The sequence below is a fragment of the Pipistrellus kuhlii genome, unplaced genomic scaffold, assembly GCF_014108245.1.
Source record: "Pipistrellus kuhlii isolate mPipKuh1 unplaced genomic scaffold, mPipKuh1.p scaffold_m20_p_2, whole genome shotgun sequence".
NCBI lineage: Eukaryota > Metazoa > Chordata > Mammalia > Chiroptera > Vespertilionidae > Pipistrellus > Pipistrellus kuhlii.
Window position 1 is genome coordinate 121485593 of NW_023425515.1, and position 23888 is coordinate 121509480.

The window sequence follows — 23888 nt, forward strand, 5'->3', positions numbered from 1 at the left end:
CATTCAAGTTCTAATGAGAAGGGGGGAAAAAAAAAATAGCTTGCATTGCTGAGACAGATCCCAGATCCTGATGATATTATTTGCACCCTCTCTATGCAACCAAGCCTGAAGTCAGCCCCACCTTCTCTTTTTTCTCCCTTCCTTCCTTTTTTGTTACAATCAGAGTAGCATATATATCGTATTTAAAAACTAATATAGTAAAAAAGAAATGACAATAACCTGCCCCACATTCCCTATTCCCAGCCCCCATCCTGCTCCCTGGGGCTTTTCTTTTCCTGGTATTTCTTTAACAGTTTATTTTTCATCACCCTTATTTCCATTCTGTTTAAGAGTCTGTGGAAGAACAAATTTAGCTACTCGGTGGTTGCTCCTACCCATTTGGGGCTCTGGGCGGTGGCAGGCTGCGTGCCCCAGTCTTCAGTAGGGAACCAGGCGCAGAGGCCACCTCTATGCCTTCAGACCACTTTGTGACTTCGACTTGAGCAGCAGTCACTGTGAGAGCTAGAGCCGTTCATTCACCCTGGAACTCCTCCTGGCCACAGCCTTTCAGCAGTGGCCTGCTCTTTCCAATATCTTCAGGGTCTCTGCAGAAGTAGAGATCAGGCATGACCTCCCACGGGTGGTCACTGGAGTTGGTGCCACGCATGCGCAGAACTTCCCGGGCCAGACTCACCACATCAGACCCACTGAGTGAGCTCCCTTGTTGTCTCACAGGATGGTACTGTTCACACAGCGCAGAGGAGAGTCTGTGTTACGCACAGCAGCGGTAGGCAGGCTACCGTAGACACCTCTGTGAGAGGCTGGTGCTCAGTCCTGAGATCAGGACCCCCTGCGCCTAGAAAGCTGGAGTGAAGCAGCAGCAATAGGAGTGGAGTGGCTCAGCAGTTTCTGCACAGCTCTCCCGTTAGTATTTCTGGAGGAAGTGACACTGACATCAGCACGGTGAAAATAATGGCAAAAGCTGCCAGCAGAAGTTTACCCCAGGTTCTCTCCAGATTTAAAGTGTCAAATCAAGGCTAGTGCCACCTAAAGGGGAGGAAGGAATTTGAGGACATCTTCCTCCTTCTTTTACAGAACATCAAAGTCTCCGGACATTGTGAAAGTTTCTCTTAAGATACAACAGGAACGCAGAACAATGCAATATAGACCACTCTCTGGGTAGCTCAGAAAGGCTTGCTTTTCATGGTTTTAATGATTGCCTTTCCTCCCATTTTTGTGGTTGTTGTTTCCTGCATATCTACGCAATTATTTTTTAAGTTGTTAAATGCTCCTCAATTTTATTTTCCCGTCTCAGACATGTTTACAATACTTTTGAGAGAGGAAAGGGTTTGTGATTGATATGGGAACACATTAGATTCTACTTTTGCTCTAGAGACATTAGCATCTTATTTTTATATCCTGGTATGTTTCAGAGGAAAGTTATAAACTGCAAACCAAACTTTGGTTCTTGGATATCCAAATGACAACATACAGAGGGTTTTCTCTGAGGTCACTCAGTTTCTCAAAAGAATATTTCAATATCTTGCTTTGGAGGCATAGGTTTGGCTGATAGAATTTTAAGAACAGAGTTAGGAGGGGGGAGTGGAGATGAGGAGTCACTATTCAGCATACTGACTTTTACTTAATCTGCATCCTGTAAACACTGTACTTCACTTCCACTTTCCATGCACCTCCAACCTCTGAATCTCACCTCCTTATGTCAATGGCCTCCTACCTTGCAAAATTACATGCACCTTGTAGGTTTACAACTTTAGTCCTTTGTTTCTTTTCAATGTGTATTTTGCAAAGGAGATGAATACACATGACCAGTTTGCCATGCTTTTCTAGACTCTGTTTCTCAAATTCATTTAACTCATTAGATCCTTGCAGGATCTCATTTTCTTAGTTTTTTTTTTGTTTGTTTGTTTGTTTGTTTTGTTTTACATCTCACTCCTTGCTTCTGAATTCCATTTCCCTCTTACTGAAGGATATCCTTCACAGTACAGGTGTGTGAGTGAAAAAGGTTCTGTTTTTGTCACTTTCTCTAACAGCTTGATGGTTTATTATGAGGTGAATATCCTTGTAATCACTTCCCAAATGAAGAAAAGAATTTTGTCAGCCACACCAGAAGCCTATCTGTGTGCTCCTCCATTTCAATCACAAACCTAGGAGCAGTATCAGTGAAGAAATTGCTTCAGTATATGTCTGAGATTTTGCTATGGATTCCTCTAGTACTTTTATGGTTTCCCATCTTATGTTTAAGTCCTGTATCCATTTTGAGTTTACTTTTGTATATGGTGTAACTTGGTGGTCTAGTAACATTTTTTTGCATGTATCTAATTTTCCTAACACCATTTATTGAAGAGACTATCTTGACTCCATTGTATGTTCATGCCTCCTTTGTCAAATATTAATTGAACAGAGGATAGTGGCTTGGGTCGATTTCTGGGTTCTATATTCTATTCCATTTATCTATATGTCTGTTCTCGTGCCAGTACCAGGCTGTTTTGAGAAGAGTGAATTTGTAATACAGCTGATATTTGGTATTGAGATCCCACCTTCTTTGTTCTTCTTTCTCAGGATTGCTACAGCTATTCAGTGTCTTTTTTTATTCCAGATGAATTTTTGGAAAGTTCATTCTAGGTCTGTGAAATATGCCATTGGTATTTTAATGGGGAGTGCATTGAATCTATAGATTGCTTTGGGTAATATGGACATTTTAATGATATTGATTCCACCAGTCCATGAACATGGTATGTTCTTCCATCTGTTTATGTCTTCCTCTATCTCTTTTTTCAGTGTCCTATAGTTTTCTGGGTATAGGTCTTTTACCTCCTTTATTAAGTTCATTGCTAGGTATCTTAATTTTTTTGGTGCAATGGTAAATGGGATTGCTTTTTTAGTCTCTCTTTTTGTAAGTTCTTTATTGGTGTATAGAAATGCCATAGATTTCTTGGCATTGATTTTGTATCCTGCTACATTGCTGAATTTATTTATTAAGTCTAATAATTTTTTGATGGAGTCTTTAGGGTTTTCTATGTACAATATCATGTCATGTGGGAATAAGGACAATTTTACTTCTTCTTTACCAATTTGGGTGCCTTTTATTTCTTCTTCTTGTCTGATCACAATGGCTAGTACTTCCAGTACTATGTTGAACAGGAGTGGTGAGAGTGGGCATTTTGTCACGTTCCTGTTCTTAGGGAAAACGGTTTTAGTTTTTGCCCATTAAGTATGATGTTGGCTGTGGATCTGTCATATATGGCTTTCATTATGTTGAGGTAAGATCCTTCTATTCCTACTTTGCTGAGAGTTTTTATCAAGAAGAAGTGTTCGATTTTTTCAAATGTTTTTCTGCATCAGTTGATATGACTATGTGGTTTTTATCTCTCAGTTGTTTATGTGATGTATCATGTTTATTTATTTGCAGATATTGTACCATACTTGCATCCCTGGGATAAATCCTACGTGGTCATGATGTATGATATTTCTGATGTACTGCTGGATCCGATTTGCTAGAATTTTCTTGATGATTTTGGCATCTATGTTCATGAGGGATATTGGCCTATAATTCTCTTTCATTGTGTTGTCTTTGTCTGGTCTGGGCATTAGGGTGGTGCTAGCTTCATAGAATGAGATTGGAAGTGTTCCTTTCTCTTGAATTTTTTGCAGTAATCTTAGGAGGATAGGTTTTAGTTCTTCCTTGAATATTTGGTAAAATCGCCTATGAAGCCATCTGGCCCCAGGCTTTTGTTTGTTGGAAGCATTTTGATGACTGCTTCAATTTCTTCCATAGTTATTGGTCAATTATGATTTTTGGGATCTTCCTGATTGATTTTTGGAAGGTTGTATTTTTCTAGGAATGTGTCCATTTTCTCCAGGTTGTCTAGTTTGTTGGAATAGAGTTGATCATAGTATTTTTTTTTTTTTTAACAATCCTTCATATTTCTGTGGGGTCTGTTATTTTGCCTCTTTTATTTCTGATTTTATTTATTTGGGTCCTCTCTCTTTGATTCTTGGTGAGCCTGGCTAGAGGTTCATCAATCTTGTTTATCCTTTCAAAGAACCAGCTCTTGGCTTCATTGATCTTTTGTATTGTTTTTTGGGTATCTATGTCATTTATTTCTGCTCTGATCTTTATTATCTCCTTCCTTCTACTCACTCTGGGCTTTTCTTTTTCTTTTTTTTAATATTTTTTTTTTTATTGATTTTGTACAGAGAGAAAGGGAGAAAGATAGAGAGTTAGAAACATCGATGAGAGAGTCATTGATTAGCTGCCTCTTGCACACCCCCTACTGGGGATATGCCCACAACCAAGGTACATGCCCTTGAGCAGAATCGAACCCGGGACCCTTCAGTCTCCAAGCAGAAACTCTATTCATTGAGCCAAACCAGTCTCGGCAACTCTGGGCTTTTCTTGTTGCTCTCTTTCTAATTCTTTGAGTTGTAGAGTTAGATAATTTATTACCATTTTTTCTTTTCTTTTTTCTTTTTTGAGGTAGGTCTGTAGCACTATAAACTTCCCTGTCAGGACTGCTTTTATTGTGTCCCATAGATTTTGAATTATTGTGTTTTTATTGTCATTGCAGAATTTTTTTAATTTCTTCTTTTATCTCTTTAGTAACTCAATTAAACAGTGAAGCTGAATAGCATTCCAAGTGTTTGAATTTTAGGGGCTGTTTTTATTGTAGTTTCTTTCTTTTTTTGTCTTTCTTTTTTTGTTTAATAAATCTTTATTGTTCATATTATTACAAATGTTCCTCATCCCCCTCTCCTCCCATTACTCCCCTCCACCAGGTTCCCACACCACCTTCTGCCCTTTCCCCACCCCCTATTGTACTCATCCATAGGTGCATAGTTTATGTTCAGTCTATTCCCACACCCTCCACTCCCCTTTTCTCTGAGAATCGTCAGTCCACTCCCCTTCCATACCTCTGATTCTATTATATTCATCAGTTAATATTGTTCATCAGATTTTTTAATTCTCTTGGTTTTTAGATTCACTTGTTGATAGTTACGTATTTGTTGTTCATAATTTTTATCTTTATCTTCTTCCTCTTCCTAAAGAACCCCCTTCAGCAATTCATATAATTCTGGTTTGGTAGTGATGAACTCCGTTAGCTTTTTTTTTTTTTTTTTTTTTTTTTTTTTTTTTTAAGCTCTTTATCTGGACTTCGATTCTGAGTGATAGCTTTGCTGGGTAGAGTAATTTTGGCTGTAGGTTCTTGTTATTCATCACCTTGAGTATTTCTTGCCATTCCCGTCTGGCCTGCATGGTTTCTGTTGAGAAATCAGCTGACAAACATATGGGTGCTCCTTTATAGGTAACTACCTGCTTTTCTCTTGCTGCTTTTAATATTCTCTCTTTGTCTTTTGCTCTTGGAATTTTAATTATGAGTGTCTTGGTGTGGTCCTCTTTGGATTCCTTTTGTTTAGGGTTCTGTGCACTTCCTGGACTTGTAAATCTAATTCTTTCACTAGGTGGGGGAAGTTTTCTGTCACTATTTCTTTCAGTATGTTTTCAGTATCTTGCTCTCTCTCTTCTTCTGGGACCCCCATAATTCTGATGTTGGTTCGCTTGAAGTTGTCCCAGAGGTTTCTTACACTATCTTTAACTTTCTGGATTCTCTTCTCTTCTTCTTCTGCGGAGGAGTGTCCTCTGACTCTTTGTGTTCCAAATCTTTGACTTGATTCTTGCATTCCTCTAGCTTGCTGTTGGGTGTCTGTATAATATTTTTTATTTCAGTTAGTATATGTTTAATTTCTAGTTGATCCTTTTCCATATCCTCTAGGGTCTTGCTAAATTTATTGGCCTTTTCTAGGAAATTCTTGCAAAATCTTATAACAATGTTTTTGAACTCTATATCTGGTCACTTTTTCTCCATTTCTTTCATTTGTGATCGTTTCTTTGTCTTGGCATTTTTGTTGCTTCCCTGAGTTGGTAGGGTGGCTTTGTGTGCTAAGGTATCCTATATGGTTCCGTGGGTCAGCCTCCCAGTTACCTGAGATGGACACTCTTGGTGCACCCCTTTGTGGACTGTGTGTACAGCCTTGTTGTAGTTAATTCTTAATTGTTGTTGGTATCACTGGGAGGAACTGACCTCCAGGCCAATTGGCTATGAGGATCAGCTGTGTCTATGCTGAGAGACAGCCTTATTTGACTTGGAAAACTGCAAAAGCCTCTGTGCTCAGCTTGGATGGTTGGAGTTTCAGGGTGGAGCCTACAGCCTTGGCTTCCCATCAGCCCCACCCTATAAGGTTCCTGAATCTCAGTGTTCCTCAGTGTCCTTCGGTACTTGCTGCAAGCACCTCTGAGAGAAAGGTGCCCTCAATTTTCGCCCGCTACCAGACAGTCTAGACTCTCCCCCAATGAGCCCAGAACTGGGGTTCAGTGCAGTTGGAAGTTGGGGTTCAGTGCAGTCCGGAGCTTTTGTCTCCTTCCCACTAGGACAATCCAGCCGCACAGTCAACAGTCTGTCCTCTGCGTGCATTCACGTGCACGCCTCCAGAGCTCTGCCTTTTGCCGCTCCCCTGAGTTTCTACCTTATAGCCCAGATTCCCTCCATATGAGCCTGGGTCCCCAGGGTCTGGCCAAGTACTGGGGTTCAGTGCAGTCGGAACAGGGGCTCAGCACAGTCCGGAGCTTTTATCTCCTTCCCATTAGGGCAATCTAGCAACACAGTCAACAGTCTGTCCTCTGAACACATTCACATGTGCACCTCCAGGGCTTTGCCTTTCACCATTTCCCTGAGCTTTCGCCTTGCAGCCTAGATTCCCTCTGTATGAGCCTGGGTCATCAGGGTCTCGCCCAGAACTGGGGTTCAGTGCAGTCGGAACTGGGGTTCAGTGCAGCCCAAAGTTTTTATCTCCTTCCCACTAGGGAATGCCAACCAGGCACTCAGCCGCTCCTCCTTTCCAGCTCCGTCCTCTCCACAAGCGCGCACCATGTCTCTGTACCTTAGGCTTTACAGCTCTTCTGATTTTCCTTCTGGTTTTCACTTTCCTTCTAGTTGTAGAATTTCCAGTCAGTCAACTTTCCTGTAGTTCTGGATAATGTCCATTTTGTATTTTAGTTGTAGTTTTGAAATCGTTGTGTGAGACTGCAGTTAGGCGTTTACCTATGCCACCATCTTGGTTTCTCCTGTAGTTTATTTCTAATATTATGCCATTGTGGTCTGAGAAAATGCTTGATATGATTTCAATCTTCTTGAATTTGGGGATACTTTGTGTTCTATTTTTTTTAATATACTTTATTGATTTTTTACAGAAAGGAAGAGAGAGGGACAAAGTCAGAAACATTAATGAGAGGGAATCATCAATCAGCTACCTCCTGCACACCCCCCACCGGGGATGCGCCAGCAACCAAGGCACATGCCCTTGACCAGAATCGAACCTGGGACCCTCCAGTCAGCAGGCCGATGCTCTATCCACTGAGCCAAACTGGTTTCAGCATGTGTTCTATTTTTTAAAATGTCCCGTGTACACTTGAGAATAATTATATTCCGTGGCTTTGAGGTGAAATGTTCTGAAGATGTCAATTAAGTTCATCTGATCTAGTGAGTCATTTAGGATTTCTATTTCTTTGCTGATTTTTTGTCTAGAGGATTTATCCATTGTTGTCAGTGATGTATTAAAGGCCCCTACTATGATTTTATTGTTGTTAATCTCGCCCTTGATATCTCCCAGGAGATTTTTCATGTATTTGGGTGCTCCTGCATTGGGTACATATATGTTTATCAGGGTTATATCCTCTTGTTGAATCAATCCCTTTAGTATTATGAAGTGGCCTTCCTTATTTCTTGTTATGGCCTTCACTTTGAGGTCTATTTTGTCAGTTATAAGTATTGCTGCCCCAGCTTTTTTTTTTTTTTTTTTTTTTTAATTTCCATTTGCCTGAAAGATATTTCCCATCTCTTCACTTTCAGTCTGTGTGAGACCCTGGTTCTAAGACGGGTCTCTTGTAGACAGCATATATATGGGTCATTTTTTTTTTTTATGATTCACTCATTCGATGTCTTTTGATTGGAGCATTTAGTCCATTTATATTTAAAGTTATTATTGAAAGATAATTGTTTGTAGCCATTTTTATTTTTTGTGCCTGTGTTCTTTCTTACTTTTTTTTTTTTTTTTTTTTTTTTTTTTTTTTTTTTTTAACCAGTCCCTTTAGCATTTCTTGAATTGCTGACTTGGTAGTGATAAATTCCCTTAGCCTTTTTTTTGTCAGTGGAACTCCTTATTTCCCCTACAATTTTGAAGGATAGCCTTGCTGGATAGAGTATTCAGTCCCTTGCTTTGCATCACTTTGTAAATTTCCTTCCATTCTTTTCTGGCCTGATGTGTTTCTGTTGAGAAATTATTTAATAATCTAATGGGAGCTCCCTTATATGTAACTTTCTGTCTCTCTCTTGCAGCCCTCAGAATTTCCTTTCTGTCCTGAATATTTTTTTTAAATATATATTTTATTGATTTTTTACAGAGAGGAAGAGAGGGGATAGAGATTTAGAAATATCAATGAGAGAGAATCATCGACCAGCCACTCCTTGACCGGAATTGAACCTGGGACCCTTCAGTCCACAGGCTGATGCTCTATCCACTGAACCAAACCAGTTTCGGCTTGTCGTGAACGTTTGCCATAGTAATTATGAGGTGTCTTGGTGTGGATCTTTTCAGGTTCATCTTGTTCGGGACTCTCCGAACTTGTGTTACTTTTTTCTTCTCTACATCAGGGAAGTTTTCTGACATTATTTCTTCAAATAGGTTTTCTAACCCTTATTCCTCTTCCTGTTGTTCTGGCACCCCTATTATTCATATGTTACTTCATTTCATGTTGTCCCCTAGTTCCCTAGGCTCTCCTCATGTCATTTAGCTTTTTTGTCTAATTTCAGTTCAGTTTGGATGTGTTTTGCTTCCCTGTCTTCTAATTTGCTAATTTGGTCCTCTGTTTCTCCTAGTCTACTGTTGAGACTTTTCATGGTGATTTTTATTGCAGCTATATCACTCTTCATTTCTTCTTGACTCTTACATAAGTTATTGATTTTTTCATCCATTTCTTCTTGATTCTTACATAGTTGTTGAATTTTTCCTCCATCCGGTTTATGAACTGTATGACCCTTATTCTGAATTCTTTTTCTGACATATCGCTTGCCTTTGTTTCACTTAGCTTCTTTTCTGGTGATTCCTCCTTTTCTTTCCTTTTGGGGTTTCTTTGTCTACCCATTATTCATCTCACTGACTGATCTAGATGTAGAGTTGTGCAGGGGCCGCTCCTTGGGTGGCAGCTGCTCTTCGGGCTGCAGTTGCTCTTCAGGCGGTCACTGAAGTGGCTGCTTCTCAGTTGGAAGCAGCTCATCCAGGGGGTGCTGTTTGCAGGAGTGGTGTCTCCTCTGGCTGGTGGGAAAGGCTGCTCACACAGCTGCTGTTCCTTTTATGGGAGGTGGGCTGCTCACATGGCTGCTGCTCCTCAAACAGGGGCGGACTGCTCATGTGGCTTCTACTCCACAGATCAGGGCTGGTTGCATGCTGATGCTGTTCCTCAGATGGGGAGGGCTGCTTATGAGGCTGCCACTTCTTGGACAGGAGCAGGTTGTTTGCTGGGCTGGTGCTCTTTGTACGGGTGCAGGCTCTTCGGGCAGCTGCTGCTCCTCAGACAGGAGACAAGCTCTTTGCTTGGCTGTTGTTGCTCCTTAAGTGTGAATGAGCTGCACGTGCGGCTGCTACTCCTCAGGAGGGGGCAGGCCGCTCACTCAGCTGATGCTCATCAGTCAGGTGCAGGTTGCATGTGGCTGCTGCTCTCAGACCAGTGCGGGCAGCGCAGGACTGCCGCTCCTCGGATGTGGGCAGTCTGCTCATGTGGCTGCTGATCCTCGGACAGGAGCGGGCTTCTCCGGCAGCTTCTGCTCCTCGAATGGGGGTGGATTTCTTGCAGCGCTGCTGTTCCTCATACAGGGCCAGGCTCCTCATCTAGCTGCTACTCCTTGGACAGGGGATGGGCAGCTTGCATGGCTGCTGCTTCTCGGGCGGGAGTGAGCTGCACATGCGGCTGCTGCTCCTCGGCTGGAGGCAGGCCACTCAGCCAGCTGCTGCTCATCAGACTGGTGCAGGCTGTGTGTGCCTGCTGCTCCTTGGACGTGGACAGTCTGCTCAGATGGCTGCTGCTCCTCGAATGGGTGCAGGCTGCTCACACCGCTGCTGCTCCTTGCATGGGGGCAGGCTACTTATGCAGCTGCTGCTCCTCAGACAGGTGCAGGGTACAGGCTGTGCGCAGCTGCTGCTCCTCAGATGGCGTGGGCTGCTCGCATCGTTGCTGCTCCTCGGGCAGGGGAGTGGGCCACTTATACAGCTGCTGCTCTTTGGACAGGGCCAGGCCACATGAGGCTGCTGCTCTTAGGCCTAGGGCAGGCTGCTCGCGGGGCTGCTGCTCTTTGGCCAGGAGTGGGATGCTCATGTGTTTGCAGTACCCTGGGCTGCTGAGTCTCCTTTGCCAATTCAGGTTGGATGTTATTTGTTTCAGCTGTTCTTTCTATCTGGGACAAAGCTCGGGATACATCTGTCTGTTCTGCTGCCATTTTGTCTCCCCTGAATTTTTTCTTTTTTTTTTTTCTGTCATATCCTGTATAATTTTCTTAAAATCTTAACAGTTTTGCCAAAGTTGGTTTGGCTCAGTGGTAGAGAGTTGGTCTGCGGACTGAAAGGTCCCAGGTTCGATTCTGGTCAAGGGCATGTACCTTGGTTGCGGGCACATCCCCAATAGGGGGTGTGCAGGAGGCAGCTGGTCGATGTTTCTCTCATCGACGTTTCTAGCTCTCTATCTCTCTCCCTTCCTCTCTGTAAAAAATCAATAAAATATATTAAAAATAAAATATTAACAGTTTTAATAGGACTTTTTCAGTATTGACATAGTGCACGTTTTGCATTTGTAGTTTGACCCCACCTTCTTGTATTTTGTGTTTGTGCCATTATCTGTCATCTAGTTTTGTTGAAAATATTGTCCCATGCATTTTTTGTTTCACTGTATACTCTGTGTTTATGTGGAGATTCAAAACTCATGGATAGCCATATTTACAGAATCCATTTACATTTTGACTCAGGAATACTCTCTTTCTACATCCCTGAGCTTTTAATCCTTAGCTGAGTATGATGGGAAGGAGCTAGGGTTGATCAGGATGTTGTTTAAATTTGCAGTGTTGTATTATTGCAAATCTCATTTAATTGGTTATAACATTCTAGATTATCAGTATTTTCTCCTCAATAATATATATTTTGCACATATAATTTTATTTTTAAGATTTGGCTTCCAATCCAAATGTTACTTCTTTGTAGGTAGGTTATATTTTATCTGCTGCTCTTAGCATTGTCATTTTTTTCCTCTTTGCTTATATTCATCACATTGTATGTTATGTTCTCAACACTTGTGTTTCTTCCATCTAAAAAGTCATCTTTCTTCAATTCTAGAAAATTATTAGTCAACATTTCTTTGAACGTTTTCTCTTTTCTCTCTTTTGAAATGCCTTTTCAATGTATAAACTTTTAATTTGTTGGTTGCATAAGAGAGTTAAAATTAGGTTTTTTTAGCACTAAAACTTACTTTTCTCAAAGGCAAAGTCAGAGAAAGAAAAAAAGAAGTGATCCCTGAAGTTATTATTTGATTCTACTTTTTAGTTATGCAAGTCAATAAATTCATTTATTATTTTCTTCATCAAAACAGTTGCAATTGGACTCTGACAATTATAACCAATAGTCCTGATTAAATGTCTACTTTGTGAGTGGCACTGTGCCAGCTACTATAGAATCCGTGGAGTTCAAAACAAAGCCCATGTGTCCAATAAGCACAATAGTTCACTTATTTCATGTCATCTTCATTTTTTAAAAATATATTTTATTGATTTTTTACAGAAAGGAAGGGAGAGAGATAGAGTTAGAAACATCAATGAGAGAAAATCATTGATCAGCTGCCTCTTGCACACCCCCTACTGGGGATGTGCCTGCAACCAAGGTACATGCCCTGGACCAGAATCAAACCTGGGACCTTTCAATCCACAGGCCGATGCTCTATCCACTGAGCCAAACCGGTGTCAGCCATTTTTTTGTGTGTTTTGTTCCTGCTTCTTCTGCCTCCACCATGCAAACTTGGAATGCTTGTTTACTTAAACATTACACTTCCTGTTTATTTAAAAACCAAATGTGTATATGTAACCTTTCTAGCTATATGCTACCATGACCTTCCCCTTATTTTGGATTCATAGTATACTGATATTATGAATTAAATAGGGCTTCAGATGTGAGGATTAACCCCCCAAAAAAGAAGAAAAAAGCCCTTAAGACAGAGGAGGACCCAGCTGTGCTCTCCTTTCGGAAGCATTCCCACACTTTCCCCTCTCCCTCTTCTTCCCCTCGGCTCTTTACCTTTACCTTTCTCTCTCCTAAGTTCCCAGGGCCCATCTCTTGCCCCTGTAAATTGTTTCCTGAGCACATTTCTTCTACAGCTCACTTGCACTTCTGTGATTTTCTAAATAAACTTTCTCTCATAGTTTAAGTCTTGGCTCTGAATTAGCCAGAACTCAAGTAGGAGGTTGCTAAAACAAGGTCTGGTCTGACTCCACCAGTCTAACACCCGGCGCTGTTCTCACCACCAACACATATACGTATGGTAAGGTGACCAGATGTCCCGCCACAGTCCCAATTTTTAACAATTTGCCCCGCATCCCGCAGCATTTTAAAGAATCTTTCCAAAAATCGGGACTTTTTTAAAATGCCGCGGGATGCGGGACAAATTGTTAGAAATTAGGACTTCCCTGCCAAAAGCGGACGTCTGGTCACTTAACCTATAGTCAAGAACTCTGCTCTAAATTACAATAAAATACCACTCAACACTCACAAGGATGGCTATAATATATATTTGTAAAAAGCATTCATGAGAATGTTTAAAAATTGGCTCCCTCGTACATTGCTGGTGGAAATGTAAAATAATGGGGCCACGTTGGAAGACGTTTTTGGCAGTTCCTCCATATCTTAAGCATAGAGTTATCGTATGACCCAGAAGTTCCACTCTAGGTACATACCCAAAAGAAATGGAAGCATGTTCACACAAAAACGTGTACACAATGTTCATAGCAGTGTTATTCATAAGAGCCTCAAACTGGAAACAACCCAAAATTCAGCAACTGGTGAATGGGTAAATAAATTGTGGTATGCCCATACACGAGGCTATAACATACATAAAACTTGAAAATGTTATGCTAAGTGAAAAAAGCAGGTCACAAAAGCTGAAACTGGTTTGGCTCAGTGGGTAGAGCGTGGGTCCCAGGTTCGATTCCGGCCAAGGGCATGTACCTTGGTTGGGGGCACATCCCCGATGTGGGGAGTGCGGGAGGCAGCTGGTCGATGTTTCTCTCTCATGAATGTTTCTGGCTCTCTATCCCTCTTTTTTCCTCTCTGTAAAAAAAATCAATAAAACATATTTTTAAAAAAGAGACCAGATATTAGGACTGCATTTATGTGAAATGTCCCTATAAGCATACCCCTGGAGGTATTGATATATCCTTACAGATTAGTGACTGCCTGGGGGTAGGGTGGGAGGACAGGGAGGGGGCACTTGGAAGAGGGAGGCGACTGTTCCAGGGTGTGGGTTTCTTTGGGAAGTGTCGTTAAAGTCCTACTATGGGCTCCTTTCTGAGGGGGCGTGGCCAGGCCCTGGGGGGCGTGGCTGGACCCTTGGGCGGGACGGGCCAGTTTAAAGCCAGGCTGCTGCGGTTCAGGACACCGGGATACCCTTGGCTGTTACTCCATTACACGACGGGATGGAGCGGAGCGCTTTCCTCTGCGGCGCGTGCTCTTCGTGGGGATGCCGGTGTCAGCCACGCCAGGGTCCAGGTGAGACGGTAGCGGCCCACAGCATGCAGCCCCCGGTCCTGACCCCGGTCCCGGCCCCCGACCGGGCGGAGGAGCACGTGGAGCCGGCCGCGGCCCCGCTGTGCTGCGCGGGGGGCGGAGAGAGCACGAGCCCCGGGCCGCCCTCGCCGCCCCCGCGCTGCTCGCTGCAGGACCTGCCTCTGGAGCTGCTGGAGGCGATCTTCGCCTTGCTCCCTGTCATCGACCTGCCCAGCCTGGCCCAGGCCTGCGCCCAGTTCCGCAGCATCCTGCGCACCGACAGCATCTGGAGACGGCGCTGCCGGGAGGAGTACGGCGCTTGTGGGAACTTTCAGGACCTGCAGGCGATGGGTTTGTCTTGCCGAGAATTCTATACGAAGCTGCTCCACCCGTACAGAAACATTTTGGGATTGTGGCGGCTCGATACGGAGGCCCGTAGAGAACTGCTGAAGGTGGCGGTGGACGGCGTAGGCATCACTGGTTGGAAGTACCTGCCTCCTCCCAATTACCCCGATGTGGATGTCCCGATGCAATGGAAGCCCTCGTTTAGGATTCACCTGACGGAGAGGAAGTCAGCCACGGTGGAGTGCTTGGAGGACTACAGCAGGCCCCGCAACTGCCTCCACTACACCGAGGGGTCCCACCAATGCCACCTGACGATTCAGAAGGATGAGTTCACCATCAGGTGTAACCACAGGATGTCCGCGTGGTTCCAAAGCCGTCAGATGCTGCTGGACTCCCGGTTGTTACGATTCCGTGATTCCGACTGCCTGACCTACCGCCGCGTCTACCTCCCGCCCAGCCAACCCGGCGACCTCATCCGGCCAGGCTTCTTCAAAGGCTCCTACCACGCCTTCAGCCTAAAGGTGGCCGTGCTCAGCTTCCATGGGAAGTACGCCAGGGCCACGAAGATCGGGGGAGACCCCATCTTCTCTGCCTGGAAGGAGACGTTAGAGATCCACCTCCTGCACCGCATCCAGCTGCCAGACGTGAAGATTCTCCTCCGCGACTTCGAGGCGCTCTCCCACACCGTCCAGGAGATGGACGAGCAGGTGATCCAGGAGCAGCAGGAGGAAGAGGGCCAGGGCTGGCAGGGCCTTCCCCAGCCCGGCGTCAGGGAGGCCAGGGCTGCAGCTCTGGAGGAGCAGCCTGCCCACAGCTTTGTTCTGCCTGAGGGTGAGTACTCCGTAGACGGGAACTGCCCCCGAACCTACAGGATGTGTTTCTACGGCGTGAACATTGTCCACTTCTATGGCTCCATCACCCCCCAGCGCTTCCCTGGAATCTTCATCCTGTTCGATGAGAACCACTTCGGGTTCCTGTGTGTGGAGCGGAGACTCTTGTCCCTGTACAGCAGAATCCTGGACACCTTCAAGAATGTGGACGCACCTTCCCCACAGGCCTTCCTGGAGATGCTCAGGAGCATTCAGGCCCCATGTGAAGACTTAACTTGGTCAACTTGGTCAGATTAGATTACCCACTTTCTTGTGTTGTTATTTTGTTTTTTCTTCCCTTTTTTTCCCCTCCCTCCCTTTCTCCTTCTCCTCTTTTTAATCCTCACCCGAGGATATTTTTCCCATTGGATTTTAGAGAGTGGAAGAGGGAGGGAAACACAGAAATATCCATGTGAGAGAAACACATCAATTGGTTGCCTCCACACCAGGGCCAGGCTGGGTAGGAGCCAGCAAGTGAGGTAGAACCAAACCTTAGACCTTTCAATCTGCAGATCCAGGCTCTATCCATTGAGCCAAACCAGCTAGCGCTGAGCATGTCTTTTTCAAAAAGAAAAAGAAAAAATCCTAAAATTAGATAGTGGTTATTGTTATATTTTATACAACACTGAATATAATAAAAACCATTGAATTGTACGTATTAAAATGGATTTTATAGTATGTGAATTCTATCTCAATAAAACTGTTATTAAAAACAAATGTCTGCTCCAAGATTCTTTTAAAAAAAATATTTTTTTACAGAGAGGAAGGGAGAGGGATAGAGTTAGAAACATTAACTGCCTCCAGCACTGCCCCTGGATGTGCCCACAACCAAATTACATGCTCTTTGACCAGAATTGAACCTGGAACCCTGCACTCTGCAGGCCAATGCTCTTATCCACTGAGCCAAGTCAGTTAGGGCTACTCAAGTTTCTTAAGCCTCCCTCTGAGATAACCAGAAGCCACAATGGGCTTTTGCGTGCCTGCCCATTCTCTCTTATTCTTTAATTCCACAGCCTTATTAACTCCTTATCTGTTTGTTTTTCTTAAGGTTCGGTCTTAGACCCATGTATATTGTTTTTTTTTCCAGATCCAGAGATGTTAAGTAACTCACAATGTCACATAGCTAACAGGATTCAGATATACTAGTAGGTCTGTGATTGCACCACACATCAATTTTTTTAAAACTTTATATTCTTTATTAAATGGGGAAAATTAAATGCTTCCAAAGAGTCAGAGTAAGGTTTTGGGAAAAGGGGAATCTTATCTCACTACTAGTGGGAACATAAATGAATATAACCTTTCTAGCAGTTTGGCAGTATATAATAAAATATTTATATTTTGAAAATATATTATTTTAATGACTAACTCTACTTTTAAAAAATGAATAATACCCCAAAATATTTTGAAGGATGTTTATAGTAGCAAAATTTTTAGTAGCAAAAATAGAGTTTTGATTAAATAAATGTTAGGAACTGAAATACTAATGCAACTATTACAATAATATTTTAGAATTTTTAATGACAAGGAAAAAATATACGTTTTAAGTGAAAAAAGCAGATATAAAACAATATCCACTGCAGGATTTTTATTACGTATTTAAAAGGCTAGACAGATTTAGTGTAAAATGATAGTGATTATCTGCAGGGTGGGTTTATGGATAATTTACATATTTTTTTACTTTTCTGAAATCTTCAAAATTTGCAGAATACTTTATGAAAATTTCAAACATATTCTAAAGTAGAGAGAATAGAAAAACCTGAATGAATTTATTACCAGTTTTAACAATTTTCAACTGTGAGCCAATCTTGTCCATCTTACCCTCTCCTACTCTCCGTAGGATTATTTTGAAACAAATCTCAAACATCATTTCATATTCCATGTGTCTAAAAAATAAAAACTTAAAAAAAAACCACACAGTACTATTATCACACCTAAATTTAAAAATAATTCCTTAACATCACATATCCAATCAGTGTTGGCATTTCCCTCTCTCAACATTTTTATATTTTATGTGTTCTTGGTTTTGCTTTTTGAATAAATATAGTTGGCTTAATTTGAATTGAGATCCAAATAAGTTTTATCTATTGTGATTGGTTGATATGTCTCTTAGATATCTTTGCTTATAGGTTCCCTCTAATTTTTTCATGCAATAATTTACTGAAGAAATTAGATCAGTTGCCTTGTAGAATTTTTCATAGCCTTGATTTTATTTTTGTGATGTTGTTCCTTCTCTTCCATTTCTTGTAATTTTCTCCATTAGATCTAGAGACTTGATCAGATTCAGAATTTTGTTTTGCTTTGTTTTTGAGGTGGGGAAGGATAAAGAAACTTGAGAGATGGTGGTATTTCTATGAAAGATTCAAAGTCTGGTGGTCTTTCTTATGAGGTTAGCAGCCATTTGTGATCATTGCTACACTCATAAATTATTAGGAATTACAAATTGGTGATATCCTATCATTCTTTTTCCATTTATGAGCTGGAATATTTCTGTAAAGAAGTTTTCCTTCATCGACTATTTGATTACTATTTAGGGCAGACAACAAAGAGAATACCTGATTTTTTCTATTTAATGATTATAGTTTTTAAAATAATTAGCTCATTTCCTAGCATTCTTCAGAAGTGACTTAATTTTTTTTCCAGAGTATAATTATAAACTCGTGAATTTAAACATACTTTATGTGCTTTAATTCATTGACGTTTTTAGCTGATTGATGAACAAATGGTCCCACTTGCTAAAAATCTCTGCTTGTTGACTTCTGAGTTCTTTTGACCCAACCCCAATAGTCTTTGATAACTTCCATGCCTTCATTTATAACAAGATATTCTAGGATCATCATATTAATTCTATCTTCAGATCTGGAATGACTCATTTTTTTTTTAACATTTTAATTGATTTTTTTACAGAGAGGATAGAGAGTCAGAAACATCGAAGAGAGAATCATGGATCAGCCGCCTTTTGTACAACCCCTACTGGGGATGTGCCTGCAACCAAGGTACATGCCCTTGACCGGAATCGAACCTAAGACCTTTCATTCCCCAGGCTGACGCTCTATCCATGGAACCAAACCAGTTTCAGTGAGAGCCAAATTTTTTTATCTTAAACTTTTTCTTATGCCATTCTTCAAAACAGACCTGCCCAGGCCGTGGTGTTTTGTGGAAGAGCCACACTCTAGGGGCCAAAGAGCCACATGTGACTTCGAGAGCAGAAATTTGCTGACCACGAGTATAGATAGTTTAAAAGATTAGGCCTCCAGATTACTTGGTAACTGCAAAAGAAGAGATCTTGCTGTCACCACTTTGATATTTCTTATAGAGGGACAATCTGGCATTAGGTGCTTCCATTACCTAATCTAGACAGCTCTAATTTCCAGTTCTCAAGAAATTCAGGAGATAACAGCACAGGAAACAATCAGAAAAATCTAGAATGTGAAACATTCTACAGGACAATTGGCCTAGAATTTGAAATATCAGTGTTATTTAAAAAAAAAAAAGCAAAACAAAAAAAAACAAGTAATAGAATAAATACAAAAGAGACCAAATGCAATGAGTAAATAGCTTGATTAGATTCTGGTTCAGCTGGTAAAAATGATAAAAGATATTCGTGGGACATTTGAATAAATTTGAATATGGACTTATAGTAGACTACATTATGAAATGTTACGTAGGAGTAGGTAAGAATAATGTCCTTATTCTTCTGTAAGTTTATTTATTTACTTTTAAATATATTTTTTATTGATTTCAGAGAGGAAGGGAGAGGGAGAGAGAAAAAGAAACATCAATGATGAGAGAGAACCATTGATTGGCTGCCTTTTGCACACTCCACACTGGAGATCAAGCCAGCAACTCAGGCATGTGCTCTGCCCAGGAATTGAATTGTGACCTTCTGGTTCATAGGTAGATTCTCAGCCACTGAGACATGTCAGCTGGGCGGTGTCCATAGTTTTTATTGAATTTCCATTACCTAGGCATGACTGCTTATATGGCTGATTTTAGTCTCCAGCCCTTCCAGATATCTACTGATACTGCATGACCGATAGCCCCCAAGGTAAATCACATTGCTGGTCTTTCTATAGCCATCCTAAGACTATTTGATGTGGCCAGCTGCCAACTTAAATCATTTTTGAGGCTGCTGGAAACCGATCATTGTCTCTAATAGAAAGTTGTAAAAGGCTGGTCAACCTTGAAGCTCTGAAAGGTAACAGCCAACCACTCCCTGTCTAATTGAGACACTGGTAACGCAGGCAACTTCCCCATCAAGTAATCATGTAAATCCTTACTGATATGATAATCCATTATCACCTGCCTAAGGGCTATGGGTGTATCCCAAACCTGCTTAAGAGTAATGGGTGTATCCCATAGTCTCAAAAAAGGGTTAGCAAGGCCAGAGCCTAGCGGCAGTTCTCCCACTAGAGGTGGGCTCCCACCTGGCCCCCCATATCACCAAATTAAATTTCTTCTAGTCTGTCAAAACCGGTTTGGCTCAATGGATAGAGCGTCAGCTTGGGGACTGAAGGGTCCCGGGTTCGATTCCGGTCAAGGGCATGTGCCCAGTAGGGGGTGTGCAAGAGGCAGCTGATCGATGACTCTCTCTCATCGATGTTTCTATCTCTCTTCCTCTGTACAAGATCAATAAAATATATTTTTTAAAAAATAAGTGAATAAAAAGTATAATCTAGTACCCCTTAATTTTTTCCAAATGAGCTTTAGAATTATTTTGAGTTATTTTTTAAAAGTCTGTAAAAATATTGTCATTGACTTGATCATAAACTAACTTAGAAAGCTGATATCTTTACAATTTTATGTCTCAGGAGCACTGTTTAGGTTTGACTTATTAAAATCTTTCATATTGCCCTAGCCAGTTTGGCTCTAACCTTAGGGTATTTGAAACACAAGTCTCCAGTGGTGATTAAGTTTTAGACCTAAAATAAGAACCTCTTTTCCTAAGAACCAGCCTGTCAGGGGAACAATTTGCCCCTTGCCCTGAGCACCGTTGTTTGTTTTGATCATTTCCATTTTTATCAAATGTACTGCAGGCTCGGAAGGCAGCCATCTGATACCTGAAGTGTCTTTTCTCTAGTAACAAGATATTCCACCAAAATATACCTGTTGTGGAGCAAGGAGCTACAGTGGGTATAGGTAGCTGATTTAATAATCATAAGGGGGAAAATACTGGGATAATAGGAATAAGAATAGTTACTGTTTGTTGATGAGCTCCTCTGTGCCTATTTATCTTATTTTACCCTTACAGCACCTTTTAAACCCTATTTTACAGAGTGACATGTGGAGGTTTAGAGATAGGTAATTTCCCAAGATGTCAAATAGAAAATGACTAACCTAAGGAATCTAAGGAATATGATAATCACTATTCCCTACTGGCTCCCAAGTGGGAGATTCTATCTTTCTATGAAAACTGAAGTCAGACCTGAGTTTGAAATCAGACAGATCTACCTCCCTGGCTTCTTAGCTCAGTAATCTTCAGTAAGTCTACCTATTTCATAAGCTGTGAAGATGATATGAGATAATAAATGTTAAGTGCTTGGTGCACAATGAGTACCAAATAAATATCACCTGTTAATCTTAAAAAATGTATCAAAATTGTATCAAGGGCTTTTTTTATACTAGGCCCTGTGCTTATTTAGGGGAACTTAAGAATTAAGTACTGTACATCCTGAATCCTAAAAACCAGGAAATTGGTAGAGCTGGGGTTTGTGGGTTGAACCTGACCTTCAGAAGTGTTCTGTTTCTCTCAGACTGACAAATCTTGAGGTAGGGGGGTGGTGAGAAAAGATAAACCAAAGAACTTAAATATTTATATGCATAACCCATGGAGACAGACAATAGTGTGGTGAAGGCCTGGGGTGGGGTAGGGGCTGGGCGAAAGGGATAAAGGGGGGGAGATGGGGGACATCTGCAATACCCTCAATAATTAAAAAGAAGTAGTCCAGGGTGGCCAGCATGGTTCAGTGGTTGAGCGGGGACCTATGAACCAGGAGGTGACAGTTTGAATCCCCGTCAGGGCACGTGCTCAGGTTGTGGGCTCCATCCCCAGTGTGGGGCATGCAGGAGGCAGCCAATCAATGATTCTCTCTCATCATTGATGTTTCTATATATCACTCCCTGTCCCTTCCTCTCTGAAATCAATATATATTAAAAGGAAAGAAAGAAGAAAGAAAGAAAGAAAGAAGGAAGGAAGGAAGGAAGGAAGGAAGGAAGGAAGGAAGGAAGGAAGGAAGGAAAGGAAGGAAGGTAGGTAAGGAAAGGAAAGGAAAGAAAAGAAAAAAAGAAATAGCCCAGCTGGTGTGGCTCTGTGTTGAATGTGGCCTATGATCCAGGAGGTCATGGTTTGATTCCCAGTCAGGGCACAGGCCAGGAATTTCAAGGAGGGGGGGGGGGGGGGGAGGGGAAGGAGTGCAGTCGGCAACCAATCAATGAGTCTCATCATTGATGTTGCTCTCTCTCTCTCTCTCTCTCTCTCTCTCTCTTCCTTCCTATCTTTGAAACTAACAAAAAACATATTAAAAATATATATAGACGAAAAGGCATAACATTAAATTTTCTCCCACACTTTTGAATTAGATGCAGACATTTATTTATTTGAATTTTATCACATTGTATTTTAGTCAGCAGTTTATCAGTCCCCATTAGATTGGGATTCCTTGAGAGCAGGGACTGCCATTTTCACTTTGTCTTGAAGTAAGTACCAAATTATTTGCTAAATGAGAATGAATGGTATTTCTATTCAAGTAGTATGTATTTATCCATAACTGTGAGCATTAATCTCCAAATATTCTATAATCTGACTTAGTATCTTCACATTTATTTTATTTTTTAAAATATATTTTATTGATTTTTTACAGAGAGGAAGAGAGAGGGATAGAGAGTTAGAAACATTGATGCATCTATCAGCTTTCTCTTGCACACCTCTTACAGGGGATGTGACTGGAATCAAACCTGGGATCTTTCAGTCTGCAGGCTGACGCTCTATCCACTGAGCCACACCGGTTTCGGCAGTATCTTCACATTTAAATAAGAAATGGATACCAAAGCTTTGATTTAATTTGTGCTAAATCATTTTTTAAATTTTTTAGCATTGGTTATTTTATTATAAAAAGCTGATACTGGTATACATAAACTAATAACTTAAAATTCATTGTACATTTACTTCATTTTTTAACTTGACCTTCTAGTAAGTCTTTTTTTTCTTTCTAATAAATCTTTAGCTTTATTTTTTGGCTACTACACAAGGAAATGCTCCCTTGTATGTATGAGTGATTTAAAAGCATAATTTGTCGATGAGCATCTCTTCTTTTTCCTTTATTGGTAATAGGGCTTATATCTAGTTACATAAGGTGACCAGACGTCCCCCTTTTGGCGGGACAGTCCCGATTTTTAACAATTTGTCCCTCGTCCCTCAGCGTTTCAAAAAGTCAATTTTTGGAAAGACTGCACGATAAGATAGGGAAAAACAGGGGAACAGGAAGGGAATATACGGTTTTCGGTAGCCATGTGGCTATTTAGCCAGGATAAGAGTTTTATATTATTTTTGTTAATTTTATAATGTTAAACTTTAATAATAAATAATTGTTGAGAGCTGATTATTGAGAACTGCTTATCAAAGTTCCCATTGTTGATCAGTTGTTAGAATTTGACCACCATTGTTTGGACTTAATGAACAATGGCATTTTTTGGGATTGGCAACGACGAAAACATTTTGTAACTGTCTCTCAGACGATACACATCGTACTGCATGCTAATAAGCTAGTTAAACAAGTGATGTCATTACAAATCAGCTATTCAGATAATTTAGGTATGTAATTTATGTATTTATTTACTTCATAAATACATAAACTTTCTTGAATTTAGCAGACAGTACTCGTATTATTTATATTTTATAGTGGCGGCAAAAAATCTAGCGTAGGCCTTGAAAGTGACATTTAACGACTATACATAATTTTTATTTATTTGTAAATTGTACTTATGTTTAAATTTTAAAAAATATATTACAATACTATTTTTGCCTTCTATGAAAATTTTTGTTGCTCCATATAGACCAAATCCCGCCCCCCCGGCAATGGTGTCCCGCTTTACCAATGTTAAAATCTGGTCACCTTAACATATGGCTATCACTTAATCAACTTAAGGACATAGGAAAGTGTATTAAAACATAAATACACTCAGAGGAGGCTCCAAAGTCCTGAGATACGTTAGGTCTTGCCTTCACATAAAATAAAGGGAAAGGCACCAAAGGCGGGGGGTGGGGAGGGGGGACACGACACTGGATGTGAGGAAAGGCAGTTTTGCCGGAGCAGTGAGGCTTCTGTCCACAGCAGTGCAAAGTAAGATTTTAAAAGGTTAGCTCCAGAATGACTGTCTAGCTCTTACATCAGCATCATCCCTCTTCTCTTACAATGAACATCTCTGCAGCTGAGCCAAACTAACTTGACAAATGTCCGTTTCACTTGGTTATTAATTCCTTCTTAAGGGCTACGTCTCGCACCTCCTGGCATACACATGGCCGGGGACTATTTGGAAGGAATACCAGCGGACATAAGCACTAAGCGCAGCTCCGGGAGAGTAAGACCATCGGGGCTCAGTGACAGAAAAGGCGACGCCGCCCCCGGCGCTCTCTAGGAAACCCTCTTCCGGCATCCGCATCCCTCCCGGGCGGCCGGGTCCACCTCTCCTGGACCAGCTGCAGCGGCCTCGGCCTCAGGCTTCCTTAGAGCCTTAGCGGTGGGGATTGAGGGAGCTCCAAACCTATACCCTGAGGACTCCCAGCAGAACGGCCTCTAGACCCCGGCCTGCGATCGGGCCCGCAGCCCCGCCGCC

The 23888-nt window shown here is 41.6% G+C and overlaps 1 protein-coding gene and 1 pseudogene across 1 annotated transcript; one reads left to right on the forward strand and one right to left on the reverse strand.

The window, feature by feature from the left end:
• Window positions 1-48: 48 nt before the first annotated feature.
• On the reverse strand, window positions 49-9939 carry LOC118723054 (annotated as a pseudogene).
• Window positions 9940-13775: 3836 nt separating this feature from the next.
• Window positions 13776-15317, forward strand: LOC118723055 (F-box only protein 31-like). The gene has a single exon (XM_036445144.1). The coding sequence runs from the start codon at window positions 13776-13778 to the stop codon at window positions 15315-15317; it is 1542 nt and encodes a 513-aa protein (XP_036301037.1).
• Window positions 15318-23888: the final 8571 nt, after the last annotated feature.

Coding starts and splice junctions, on each gene's coding strand:
- LOC118723055 (XM_036445144.1), top strand. CDS start 13,776: ATGGAGCGGAGCGCTTTCCTCTGCGGCGCGTGCTCTTCGTGGGGATGC.